The following is a 12670-nucleotide window of genomic DNA, read 5'->3' on the forward strand; positions in this document are numbered from 1 at the left end:
TTTCCCTAGATGTACATTAGTAATGAATGTGATGAACAGTCATTCCAATATGATGTATGGTATTTCATTAAATTGTGTAATGAGACAGAAATTCAATGAACAATAATAACTAATGTATTCTGTTTTACATGATCATTATTCATGACTCTCCATCTTGGATAATGGATGATCAGGAGCAAGACTGGGTGAGTAATTACTTATTTGTCTGTTTTGTTTATTGACAACCAATAACACAAGACAAAGAACAGACCAGTGTTAATCTGATACTATAAAAACTATAGGCCTTGTGAACAGCAGTGTGTCTTCTTCAAGGCTACAAATTAAATCAGTTTCTTTACATTTATCAATACTCTCCCCAAATGTTCTCAAGGTAGGTTGGATTATGATGTCAGATGTTCTTCAGATTCTACTGAATGTATATTCCATAGAACCCTGCCTCCTGACACAATATCCTGTATCTGCCATAGAGCCCAATGCTGGTTATCACTAACAATGAACATAATCATTTGATCAGAGATAGGACAATAACAAAACAACATTATTTATGAAGTTAACCAGATCTCATTGGTGCCCACAGTTCCTACATGAGGGAGGCTTGCGTGACAGGAGAAATCTGATTGGTCCTGTTTGCTCTGTATATAGTGATGTAGTCCACCACACAGAACTCACCTCTCTGTTTTACACCATAGCCTCAGGATCAGAGTACTTACAACATGAGACCCAGGAGGACAAGCTGAAGAGGGAGGCATCAGCTGGTGAGCTTGGTAAGTTTGAGAGAGTCTGGAGGAGAGAGGATTGAATCAGGGAACATGAGTGATGTCATTCAGTTTTTCAGACTAATTCATTTGTAATGTATCAAATAGTCAATAGACCAGTTGATGATTGGTTCAGCTCAGATAACTGTTGACTGGAGGAAATAATTACTAATAATTGTACCACCTCCATCAAATGATAATGTCTTTATAGGCATACTATTGAATGAATAAATAAATTACTTATTCAAACAATGCTAGAACGCGCCAATAGGATCTCACTAGCTCGTGCCTGGCCATGCCCACCTCCTTCCTTGTTCCGCCCACTATGACTCATTTGTTCACATTGGAAACGACACGCCGTGTTCTAAGGAACGCCGTTTGGGTCTTTGCGTGTCAAAAAGATACACTTCAATAAGCTTCTTGACCAATCAGGACCTGAGTATGACACCACGTCACACATAATAATTTAACACGTTCAAATAATGTTATTTGACGTGTATATTTTTGACACGCAACGACTCAAACGGCCTTCCATAGTGCACCTCAATACATGTCAGACATGCTTTTTGTCACACCCTGGCCTTAGTTATCTTTGTTTTCTACTGAGATATGGAAACATTATTTCAATCTAATGAAAAACATCCTAATCTAAAACAGGGAAACGGTCCATGATCTTTAAATCAGTAAAATAACCTTCAATAAGTCTATGTTAAATCACAAGATAGATTCACACCTAGCTTACTTACAAAACAAGCACTGTGGACCGCACTGTGTCCTCATGTACTGCAGGGATAAGGGGAAAATGTACCTCTCCTGTTCAGCTGCTGGATGTTAGACTCAGCGATCAGACAAACACTCATAGTTATCAGCCTGCTTCTCCCGGGTTGACGCCTTTAGATTCCAGCATTATTCCGTCTCCTGAACGACTGAAATCTGACATGTGTAAACGTTATAAAAGTTACAATAATGACACTCAGCCTAATCGACGGCGTCCAGACTCTCACACCCCACGGTAGCTGCTGCTATCGTTAGCTAGCTAACGTTAGTTTGTTCAGTCCAGTCCAACGACGCTTCATGTTCCAGCGATATTTTAAGAAAAGTCAACATCATAACACAACATAATAGCAATAGAAAGGCCTGATTTACTGGAACGGACAAACTGTAAAGTAACAAATGATAACATAGCTAGCTAGATAGACTAATAATAGACAGGTCTAGTTTACTGGAACGGACAAACTGTAAAATAACAAACGATAACATAGCTAGTTAGACAGACTAATAATAGACAGGTCTAGTTTACTGGAACGGACAAACTGTAAAGTAACAAATGATAACATAGCTAGCTAGACAGACTAATAATATACAGGCCTAGTTTACTGGAACGGACAAACTGTAAAATAACACACGATAACATAGCTAGCTAGATAGATTAATAACAGAAAGGCCTAGTTTACTGGAACAGACAAACTGTAAAATAACAAACGATAACATAGCTACCTAGATAGATAATAATAGACAGGCTGTTAGGGTTGCGTCAATTCAATCTGGTATAAGGACAAGTATGACAATGAGTCACTAATTGTATGCTATGTACTTTTTATTAACTAAGTAATAAATGGCAAATGCAATTTCCGTATATACGGGTTCAATGTTTCATCACGCAGGATAAGACAGAGAACTGATTTGTTCCTGACAAAGATAGTATATTATACTCATGACAGAGATAGTTCCCACTTCCGAGCCGGCCTGTCAGAGTAGAGACTGGGCATGGTTTAGACTTACCCAGCCTATCGTTGATGTTGGCGCCTTAAGCCAGTCCTGGCCCCTTAGCGCATGTGATGTCCCGACGCTGTTGCTGTGTAGATTACGCTCCTTCACCCCAAAGACTGAGGTCAGACAGCTCTGTAATATTGTCTGAGCTATTCGCACCTGTATACAATGGCCACTGTTCTCGCTCAAGGCTAACCACAGCTTCCCAGCACACTTATCTGGGGCTAACTGTTACTTTCAGCACACACACACACAGACACCCAGTCTCCCAGGCCAACAGTTGCTAATATTCAATCACATGTGTTATAGTATTGGGTTATAGTGCATAATTCAGAATTGGGTTATAGTGCATAATTCAGAACCTCACAGTAGCCACACTTTGTTGCACAATTATAACACACACACACTTCACACTGCTGTTCATATCTTATGCCCTTGTACATTGTTGCGTACACAACACATTCTTTCAGGCTGTGGCCCCATGGTTAGGCTGTGAGAACCTGTTACTCTTGAGAACAAAGACAAATTGTCAGGCCTACATGAGTCAGTAGCCTAAACTTTAATTAATGTAAAATCCATCTAGTTTATAGTTATTTTAGCACGCTAAGCCTAACAAAACCCCACAAGGCCTAGTTTACTGGAACGGACATACTGTAAAATAACACACGATAACATAGCTAGCTAGAAAGACTAATAATAGACAGGCCTAGTTTACTGGAACGGACATACTGTAAAATAACACACGATAACATAGCTAGCTAGATAGATAATAATAGACAGGCCTAGTTTACTGGAACGGACATACTGTAAAATAACACACGATAACATAGCTAGCTAGATAGACTAATAATAGAAAGGGGAGCGTTACGTGTTAAAGTTACTAGGTAGTTGTACCGTTTAATGTTGACTTTTGCCAGGTATTACCTAACCTACCAGAATGAATCTGACCTTTGACCCACCTGATCCTCCTGGGCTGGTTGTAAAGGTGGTTGCACTTGGCTGGTAAAACTTAAAAAGAGGTCTCATGTTTTTAAGGTTCGACATGATTTAGTCGTTTGTTGGTGATGATGAATGAGATGTTTTTCATATAGCTGTTTTCACATGCACCTTATTTGTGATCGGCCAACATTTGCATATAGTTTACATAGTGTTATTTGACGTGTATCTTTTTGACACGCAAAGACCCAAAAGGCGTTTCATAGTGCACCTCAATACATGTCAGACATGCTTTTAAGTTATGTACCCAGTATGTCCCTCAGGGCCTCTGGCACTGGCCTTTTAACTATCCTGAAGTCTAGGACCAAGAGGCATGGAGAGGCAGCCTTTAGTTATTATGCCCCCAGCCTCTGGAATAGCCTGCCAGAGAACCTGAGGAGGTCTGAAACTGTGGACATATTTAAAAGGGATCTTAAAACACACCTTTTCAGCTTTACTTTTCCTTAACGTGCTTTTTTAGTCTTTTAGTTTAAAATTGTTATTCTTTTGTTTTTGTTTAAATATTTCAGTTTTTATTTTCAGGCAATTGATATGTTATTAACTTAAGGTATGAAATAAGGTATAAGGTATGAAATTAAGTATAAAATAATTGAAATGTTAATGACATCTCCATGGGTCCACCTTGGTGGGTCAAAGGTCATACCTGTTTGCATTTTGGGGAATTTTGATGAGACAGAATGGGCAGCATTGGGATGTCCATAGGCTGTCCAACAAATCATTACTATTTCTCTCTATAGCTGGAACAGGGAGCTGGCTGGATGAAGTGGCGACCCCTGGTGGCCCTCATTGGGCCATCTCCCCTCTTCTCCTTGGGGCAGGGAGCTGGCTGAATGTAGTGGCGACCCCTGGGTTGCCCCAGCCAGTGCAGGGAGCTGGCTGAATGTAGTGGCTCCCCCTGGGTTGCCCCAGCCCGTGCAGAGAGCTGGCTGGATGTACTGTGCCCCCTGGTGGCCGTTGGCGGAAGTAGGCACCCCTCTCCGGGGGTCGGGCCCCCCTCCCTGGGTCAGCCTCAGCTCTCTCCGGCCCCTCCCCCCATATCCCTGGGGAAGTGAGCTGGCTGGATTGGCCCCCGTGCCCAGGGGCCGGTCCACCCAGTCTCTGGAGCGAGACTCTAGACAGAGTCTGAGTAGAGCATTAATATCCCCTGTAAAGGCACACTGGACAGGTGTAATGAAGGCATGTAAAAATGACCATAACAAGCATTCTAATCACCTGTAAATGCACACTGAACAGGTGTAACGGGGAATATACACGGCTGTGACTATAACCGAAGATAATTCTCTTGGGAGGTAATACGGTCGGCATTTCATTGTGAGGTATTTATTCTAAGTCGGGTGAACAAAAGGACTTGAGTTCCATTATGATATCACAATCACACCATGTGTAGTTAATCATGAAACATACACCCCGCCCTTCTTCTTCCCGGCTGTATGTAATAACACACTAAAATGTCTAGGCTAACAATGTAAGAAATAACACTGCAAAGTTGCCTCGGGGCTAGAAGCACTGCTGCCCTCTCTATCGGTGCCATTTTATATATTGACTTCGTCCGTCCTTGCTCGCTCATTAACGTCTTAATCGAAATTATGGATTGCCTCTTATCCGCTTGTCGTCCCATTATGCCATAGTTTGTACATCTCCATTGTCAGTAGAAACCACATTTGTTTAAGCAAGTCAGCCATATCAGCTATGTTTTTTAAAAGGCAGTAAATGAGGCTGAATGAACTGTTTCACTGAATGGGGCTCAATGAGAAATAGTTCATGACAAATCACCAGTAACCTTCTCAGACGACATGGTAATATTGTCTAGATAGAGAACTGTCACGGTCGTTGTAAGGAGGAGACCAAGGCGCAGCGTGGTAAGCGTACATTCTTCTTTATTGAAAGAACGAACACTGAACAAACAAACAAAATAAACGAACCGTGAAGCTAAAATGGCTAGTGCAGACAGGCAACTAAACATAGAATAAGAACCCACAAACTACCTAAATGGCTACCTAAATATGGTCCCCAATCAGAGACAACGATAAACAGCTGCCACTGATTGGGAACCATACCAGGCCACCATAGACATACATATACCTAGACTTACAAAAACCCCATGACATATAAACACCTAGACATACAAAAACTAAACAAACCACCCTCGTCACACCCTGACCTAACCAAAATAATTCAGACAATTAACTTAAAAACAAACCGTTGAAATCAAATGCAACTTTAAATATCTACTTGTAAAACATAAGATCTAGCATCACTTGTATATTTTGTACTCAAAATAAAAAACATGACAAAATAAATTGAATTCAGTTGCAGAAAAAGCCTCCTATTCTAGTGAATTGCTGCTATACTCCACATCTACAGCTGGGTCAGAACATACTGGTTTGGGTTTGAGGATGAACAGGGTAAACACTGTTGCCAGGGGCTACCACATGACACAGCATTGTGCAGAATGTCACAGTAGAAACTTGTTGAAAATTGTCATACTGAGACTAAATTTAAAGATAATTGACCAAAAAAAGTATATGGTTTCCGGTGTCTTTTTTGAAAATTAAAGTCTTGATTAACTTAAGGTGCTGACATGGATACTGTCTGTAAGTGCCCAGATTGTAATGGTTTTAACCCAAACTCAGCCTTTACCCCCAGCCCTGTCCCCTGCACACCCTAACCCAAACTCAGTCTTTACCCCCAGCCCTGTCCCCTGCACACCCTAACCCAAACTCAGCCCTTACCCCCAGCCCTGTCCCCTGCACACCCTAACCCAAACTCAGTCTATACCCCCAGCCCTGTCCCCTGTCCCCTGCATACCCTAAACCAAACTCAGTCTTTACCCCCAGCCCTGTCCCCTGCACACCCTAACCCAAACTCAGCCCTTACCCCCAGCCCTGTCCCCTGCACAGCCTAACCCAAACTCAGTCTATACCCCCAGCCCTGTCCCCTGTCCCCTGCACACCCTAACCCAAACTGAGCCCTTACCCCCAGCCCTGTCCCCTACACACCCTAACCCAAACTCAGCCTTTACCCCCAGCCCTGTCCCCTGCACACCCTAACCCAAACTCAGCCTTTACCCCAGCCCTGTCCCCAGCACACCCTAACCCAAACTCAGTATTTACCCCCAGCCCTGTCCCCTGTCCCCTGCACACCCTAACCCAAACTCAGTCTTTACCCCCAGCCCTGTCCCCTGCACACCCTAACCCAAACTCAGTATTTACCCCCAGCCCTGTCCCCTGTCCCCTGCACACCTAACCCAAACACAGTCTTTACCCCCAGCCCTGTCCCCTACACACCCTAACCCAAACTCAGCCTTTACTCCCAGTCCCATATATGGTATGTCTGACTTTCTGATTTGTAAATTCACTGCAGTTTCCAACATGTACCAGCAGGCGGCAATGATACTCTCTTCTCAGACAGTAAATGACCACCAGTCAGCTACATTTATTTTGTTAGGAGGGGATGGAAAAGCATTGAGACTATTTGTCATGGAAGCAATTTCACTCATTTACTCATGTGAATGGGTCCAAAGAGATAAGAGAAGCTAATATTGATATGCACTGTTAAATCTTTACAGCTCAGGATAATATGACTATAATTAAAGAACATCACTACAATCTGCTGGCTGGATCGGTCTTCTGAATTGAATTGAAACAGTTTTTAGAACTTTAGAGATGATTAACTAAAATATGATGATAGAAGACAGCACCATGCTGTATGATAGCATAAACCCTCTAATGTTGCTCACTAGTTAACAAAGTCACAAACCCTGACCATTTTTACATTTTACCAGACGCTCTGTAGTGAGTCATTCATTTTCATACTTTTTTAGTAATCGAAACCACAACTCTGGCATTGCAAGCACTATGCTCTACCAACTGAGCTACATTCTTAAAATCAGATTTAACCCTAAACCACACTTCTAACCTTATGCCTAACCTTAAACTTAAATTAAGATCAGAAATGTACATTTTTGTTTTCATGACATTTTACGATAGGCCTATAGACAATTTAGACTTTGTGACTGGGTTTTCTAATAACCAGAGAGGCTGGGGGGAGGAGATTACTCCAAGTACCTGTGTAAAGGTGAAGGTGAAAGTTGTGTCTCAGTTTAGGCCTGAGGTGTAGATTGTTCTGTAAAAACGTGTAGATATGCACATATAGTTACTATTTGAGTGGTTATGGATTTAAATCAACTATTTTGAATGTGAAGTGGAGGATGTGAAGTCCAGTAAAGGTAAGAGGAGATGTCAGTATATTTCACTTTCCAAACTAGACACAAAAGTCCTGTTTTAAAACAATGAGGACTGGAGAAAGAGGAAGTGATGTTTGTATCTGTGTGATTGAGCAAAAGAGAGAATTTGATGAATGGTAATGATGTAAATATGAATGTTTTCTCTTTTTATTGCAGTTAAAATGGCAGAGTCCAACGTTGATAGTAAGTCACCATGCTATAATTAATGATGAACATTTCTTTCATGTATTTGGGAGAACAGAACTGAACCAACTATTGAAAATGAAATGTGTTTGTGGTTTTATTTGTCTTTATGTGTAAATGTGTGTCTGGATGAAATGTGTTTGTAAAATGAGGAGTTGTAGCTGAGTTTGTGTCTGTGAGAAACAGCTCTACTGCTCCACAGTGACCTCTCCCTCCAAACATCTCTTTATTATAGAACCCATTTAATCCAGCCGGACACAATACGGAAGAAAATAAACCTTTTGTACTTTGCTGGATCTAGAGAAGTTAAAGTTGTACATATCAACAAGTAAGTTGGGCTCCTGAGTGGCGCAACGGTTTAAGGCACTGCATCTCAAGAAGTGTCTCTACAGACTCTGGTTCAATTCCAGGCTGTATCACAACCGCCCATGATTGGGAGTCCCGTAGGGCAGAGCACAATTGGTCCAGCATCGTCTGGGGTTGGCTGTCATTCTAAATTAGAAGTTGTTCTTAACTGACTTGCCTCGTTAAATAAATAAAATATGTATCCAGAGCAATTAGGATTAAGTGCCTTGCTCAAGGGCATATCAACAAATGTTTTCCTAGTTTCCTCAGGGATTCAAACCAGCGACGTTTCGGTTACTGGCCCAATGCTCTTAAGCGCTAGGCTACCTGCCAAACATGTCTGACTAATAGGAAAATACAGTGCCTCTAATTTATTCTATATATTTAGTCATAGCAGATCCCTTTTCTTTCTTCAGTAGATTTAAGTTGAGTTCGGTTCAGGATTTACTTGTTCTAAATGATGTTACAGATGATGTTACCATTCTCCATTACCTTTACTGATGTTTAAATCAGAGATTTTTACTGTAAAACATCATATGTTGTTATTTCAGGGGGAATTGGCCGTGTATAGACCCATAAAGTGAATTAGTATAATAATTGAAGTGATATTTAATGTTATTAGGTTTGTTTAGTGTCTCTTGCACAATGGTAGACCTTGTTAGTATGAATGTTGAGGCTTGGACACTGGGGTAGACCTGGTTAGTATGAATGTTGAGGCTTGGACACTGGGGTAGACCTGGTTAGTATGAATGTTGAGGCTTGGACACTGGGGTAGACCTGGTTAGTATGAATGTTGAGGCTTGGACACTGGGGTAGACCTGTTTTATATGAGTATGCCCATGGATTTCCCTGGTTTATAATGGGGTGTAGGGATACACAAGGTTCATACAGGTAATGGGGCTGGATGGACGTCTATTGTCCAATCAAATCCTTTCTGGCAACAACGTTTGTGGTAGAAACAAGAGATTGGGGCTGGATCACATGTGTTATACCAGTGTAATATTAGTTTATCTATGAAATGATTAGTGTATACAGGTCAGAGGTCACAGGACTAAAACATGCTGATAACAGGGTTGGGGTGTGCAGTGAATAGCTGGATATAGGTTACTGTTGGTGACTTGAGGAATACAGGCCTAAGGAAAGTGGGTAACAGGGCTGAGATATGAAAGTAACAGGGATGAGGTGTATTGGCAAATAAACTGGGGTCTTGAGTAACACACAGGTCATTTAGGGCCAGGATATGCCTGTATCTGTACTTGATTGTATAGATTTGAGGGTATTGGCATGTGGGTGTTAGGGTTAGGGCATGGGGGTAACAGGGCTGGGGTGTGTGGGTCATTGAGTTTAGGTGTGTGGGTAAGTGGACTGAGGTATATAGATATTGAGGTTGAGGAATAGGGGTAAATATCTGTTTATGTTATTATAAACAGAGCACTCTGTCACAATTGTGACCAAGAATAAAACATACTTTTAAATAAATAAATAATCAAAATGGATGACATGTTAGGCTTACTAGTGGCATAAGATTAGCATAGTGGCATGTCTGGGAAAGATGTGGGAACAAATGGGATAATATCATTCTAGATTGTAGCATCACATTCTTCTATGACATATATACTTTCCTTCAAATGAATCTGTCTGTCTGGGATTGTGGGGGTTGTATTTAGAATTGACATGGTCCTGGTTGTTGTATGTCGATTTTAGTTTTTAATTCAGCTGTGTTTATACATGTACTGAGAGGATTTGTGTTCCTGACACAGATGATGTCATTAAACATGAAATGTTCTCTCTTTCTGAACAGCTCAGTTTAAACTCACCTCAGAAGACAAGTGGTGGGCTGATGTTGGTGAAGAGGTCACCCTCCCCTGTCACCTCTCACCTGACACCAGTGCTGTTGCCATGACGATCAGGTGGTTTAAAGAGACAGAGTGTATTTACCTGTATCAGAATGGCCAGGTGACAGAGAGGAGTGGCTATGAGGGCAGAGTGAGTCTGATCACCCAGGAGCTGGAGAGAGGCAACGTGTCTCTGAGGTTGAGAGACTTCAGGGAGTCAGATACAGGAGACTACATATGTCAGGTCATCCATGGAGAACAGAAGGAGGAGGCTGGAGTGTTTTTATGGGTCAGAGAAGGTAAGTGTTCTAGAACTCCAGTAATGTTTCTAAACACATAAACAACAACAATAACAACCAGTCTCTTTCCCTGTACAGAACACTTGTACTTTCTCATGTAGGTAGGAGTTCATAGTAGGAGTTACAGATGAATAGACTAGATTCATTCTGAATATCAACTAGTTACAATGCATATTACCATCACTCTGAGCTTTGAGCTGGTCCTAAAGCATTAGAACCATTCCAACATTACTGTCACGTCCCTTGATTGTCATTAGTAATGAATGTGATGAACACTCATACCCCTCTGATGTATATCACATCACTATGGGATTTGAGAGGATCATGTGACAGATGGTGATTTGAAGGTAATGATAATAACTATTACATTCTGTTTTACATGATCATTATTCATGACTCTCCATCTTGGATAATGGATGATAAGCATTTGTTGAGTAATTACTGATGTCTTTTTCTCAATGAGATAAATAACATCTCAATAAGTCTTAAATCATCACGGTATACATCACTCTAAAACTAATGAAATACCGTATGCAAAATAGTTGTAGCAGTTAGTCAATCGGTCAGTCAGACCTTCCAATCCGCCAACAGATCTCCAGCAGAGAACAACTGAGATGTTTAGTCTAAAGGAAGCAGTGAGTGGATCCGATCCTGGTTAAACTTGCGACTAGGCTACAAAGCACACTTTTAAATACAACAAAACAAACGGAGTAAAGACGATTCAGAACTGAGGGTTGAACACATCCTCATTTGCGTCTCCATAACAACCCCACTTTTGAGCAGCTGATGCTATTTAATATGTAATTAAAGGGGAAGCGCCCTATTGGAAGGAGAATCACTGAGACGGTTCAGACAAATTCAGGGCGTCAAAAGACATTCTCAGACTGCTCACATAGTAGTGCTGCTTACATCCCTTTCCCTAGATGTACATTAGTAAGGAATGTGATGGACAGTCATATCAATATGATGTATGGTATTTCATTAAATTATGTAATGAGACAGAAATTCAATGAACAATAATAACTAATGTATTCTGTTTTACATGATCATTATTCATGACTCTCCTTCTTGGATAATGGATGATCAGCAAGAAGTGAGTAATTACTTATTTGTCTGTTTTGTTTATTGACAACCAATAATACAAGACAAAGAACAGACCAGAGTGTTAATCTGATACTATAAAAACTACAGGCCTTGTGAACAGCAGTCTGTCTTCCTCAAGGCTACAAATTAAATCAGTTTCTTTACATTTATCAAAACTCTCCCCAAATGTTGTCAAGGTAGGTTGGATTAAGATGTATAGATGTTCATTAAATTATCAAGAATTTTCACATCATAGATCTCACACAAAATATCTACCATAGAGGTCAACATTTTAGTGAGATTGAATGTAACTGTAATAACTCATACATTTTGTTATCCATTATCAATATTCATTCCTCTCCATCTTGGATAATGGATGATCAGGATCATTACCATAAACCTCCCACAATATATCTGCCATATAGCTCAACATTTCACACACCAAAATTAAAATAGAATCAGCTTGAATTTATCTTGATGTCTTATTATGAAGCATTCAGTCATTCTCAGACTGCTCACATAGTAGTGCTGCTTACATCCCTTTCCCTAGATGTACATTAGTAATGAATGTGATGAACAGTCATTCCAATATGATGTGTGGTATTTCTTTAAATTATGTAATGAGACAGAAATTCAATGAACAATAATAACTAATGCATTCTGTTTTACATGATCAATATTCATAACCCTCCATCTTGGATAATGGATGATCAGAAAATGGTGGGTAATTACTTATTTGTCTGTTTTATTTATTGACAACCAATAACACAAGACAAAGAACAGACCAGAGTGTTAATCTGATACTATAAAAACTACAGGCCTTGTGAACAGCAGTGTGTCTTCTTCAAGGCTACAAATTAAATCAGTTTCTTTACATTTATCAATACCCTCCCCAAATGTTCTCAAGTTAGGTTGGATTATGATGTCACATGTTCTTCAGATTCTACTGAATGTACATTCCATAGAACCCTGCCTCCTGACACAATATCCTGTATCTGCCATAGAGCCCAATGCTGGTTATCACTAACAATGAACATAATCATTTGATCAGAGATAGGACAATAACAAAACAACATTATTTATGAAGTTAACCAGATCTCATTGGTGCCCACAGTCCCTACATGAGGGAGCCTTGAGTGACAGGAGAAATCTGATTGG

At 40.5% G+C, this 12670-nt stretch overlaps 1 protein-coding gene across 1 annotated transcript; it reads left to right on the top strand.

Annotated features, from left to right (window-relative positions):
- Positions 1-644: 644 nt before the first annotated feature.
- LOC129852990 (butyrophilin subfamily 1 member A1-like) lies at positions 645-11522 on the top strand. The gene is made up of 3 exons (XM_055918598.1): positions 645-764; positions 7924-7950; positions 10097-11522. Exons 2-3 carry the CDS (start codon positions 7929-7931, stop codon positions 10468-10470), a joined length of 396 nt encoding a protein of 131 aa, XP_055774573.1. The 5' UTR covers positions 645-764; positions 7924-7928; the 3' UTR covers positions 10471-11522.
- Positions 11523-12670: the final 1148 nt, after the last annotated feature.

Source organism: Salvelinus fontinalis, chromosome 4 (assembly GCF_029448725.1).
Source record: "Salvelinus fontinalis isolate EN_2023a chromosome 4, ASM2944872v1, whole genome shotgun sequence".
Taxonomy (NCBI): domain Eukaryota; kingdom Metazoa; phylum Chordata; class Actinopteri; order Salmoniformes; family Salmonidae; genus Salvelinus; species Salvelinus fontinalis.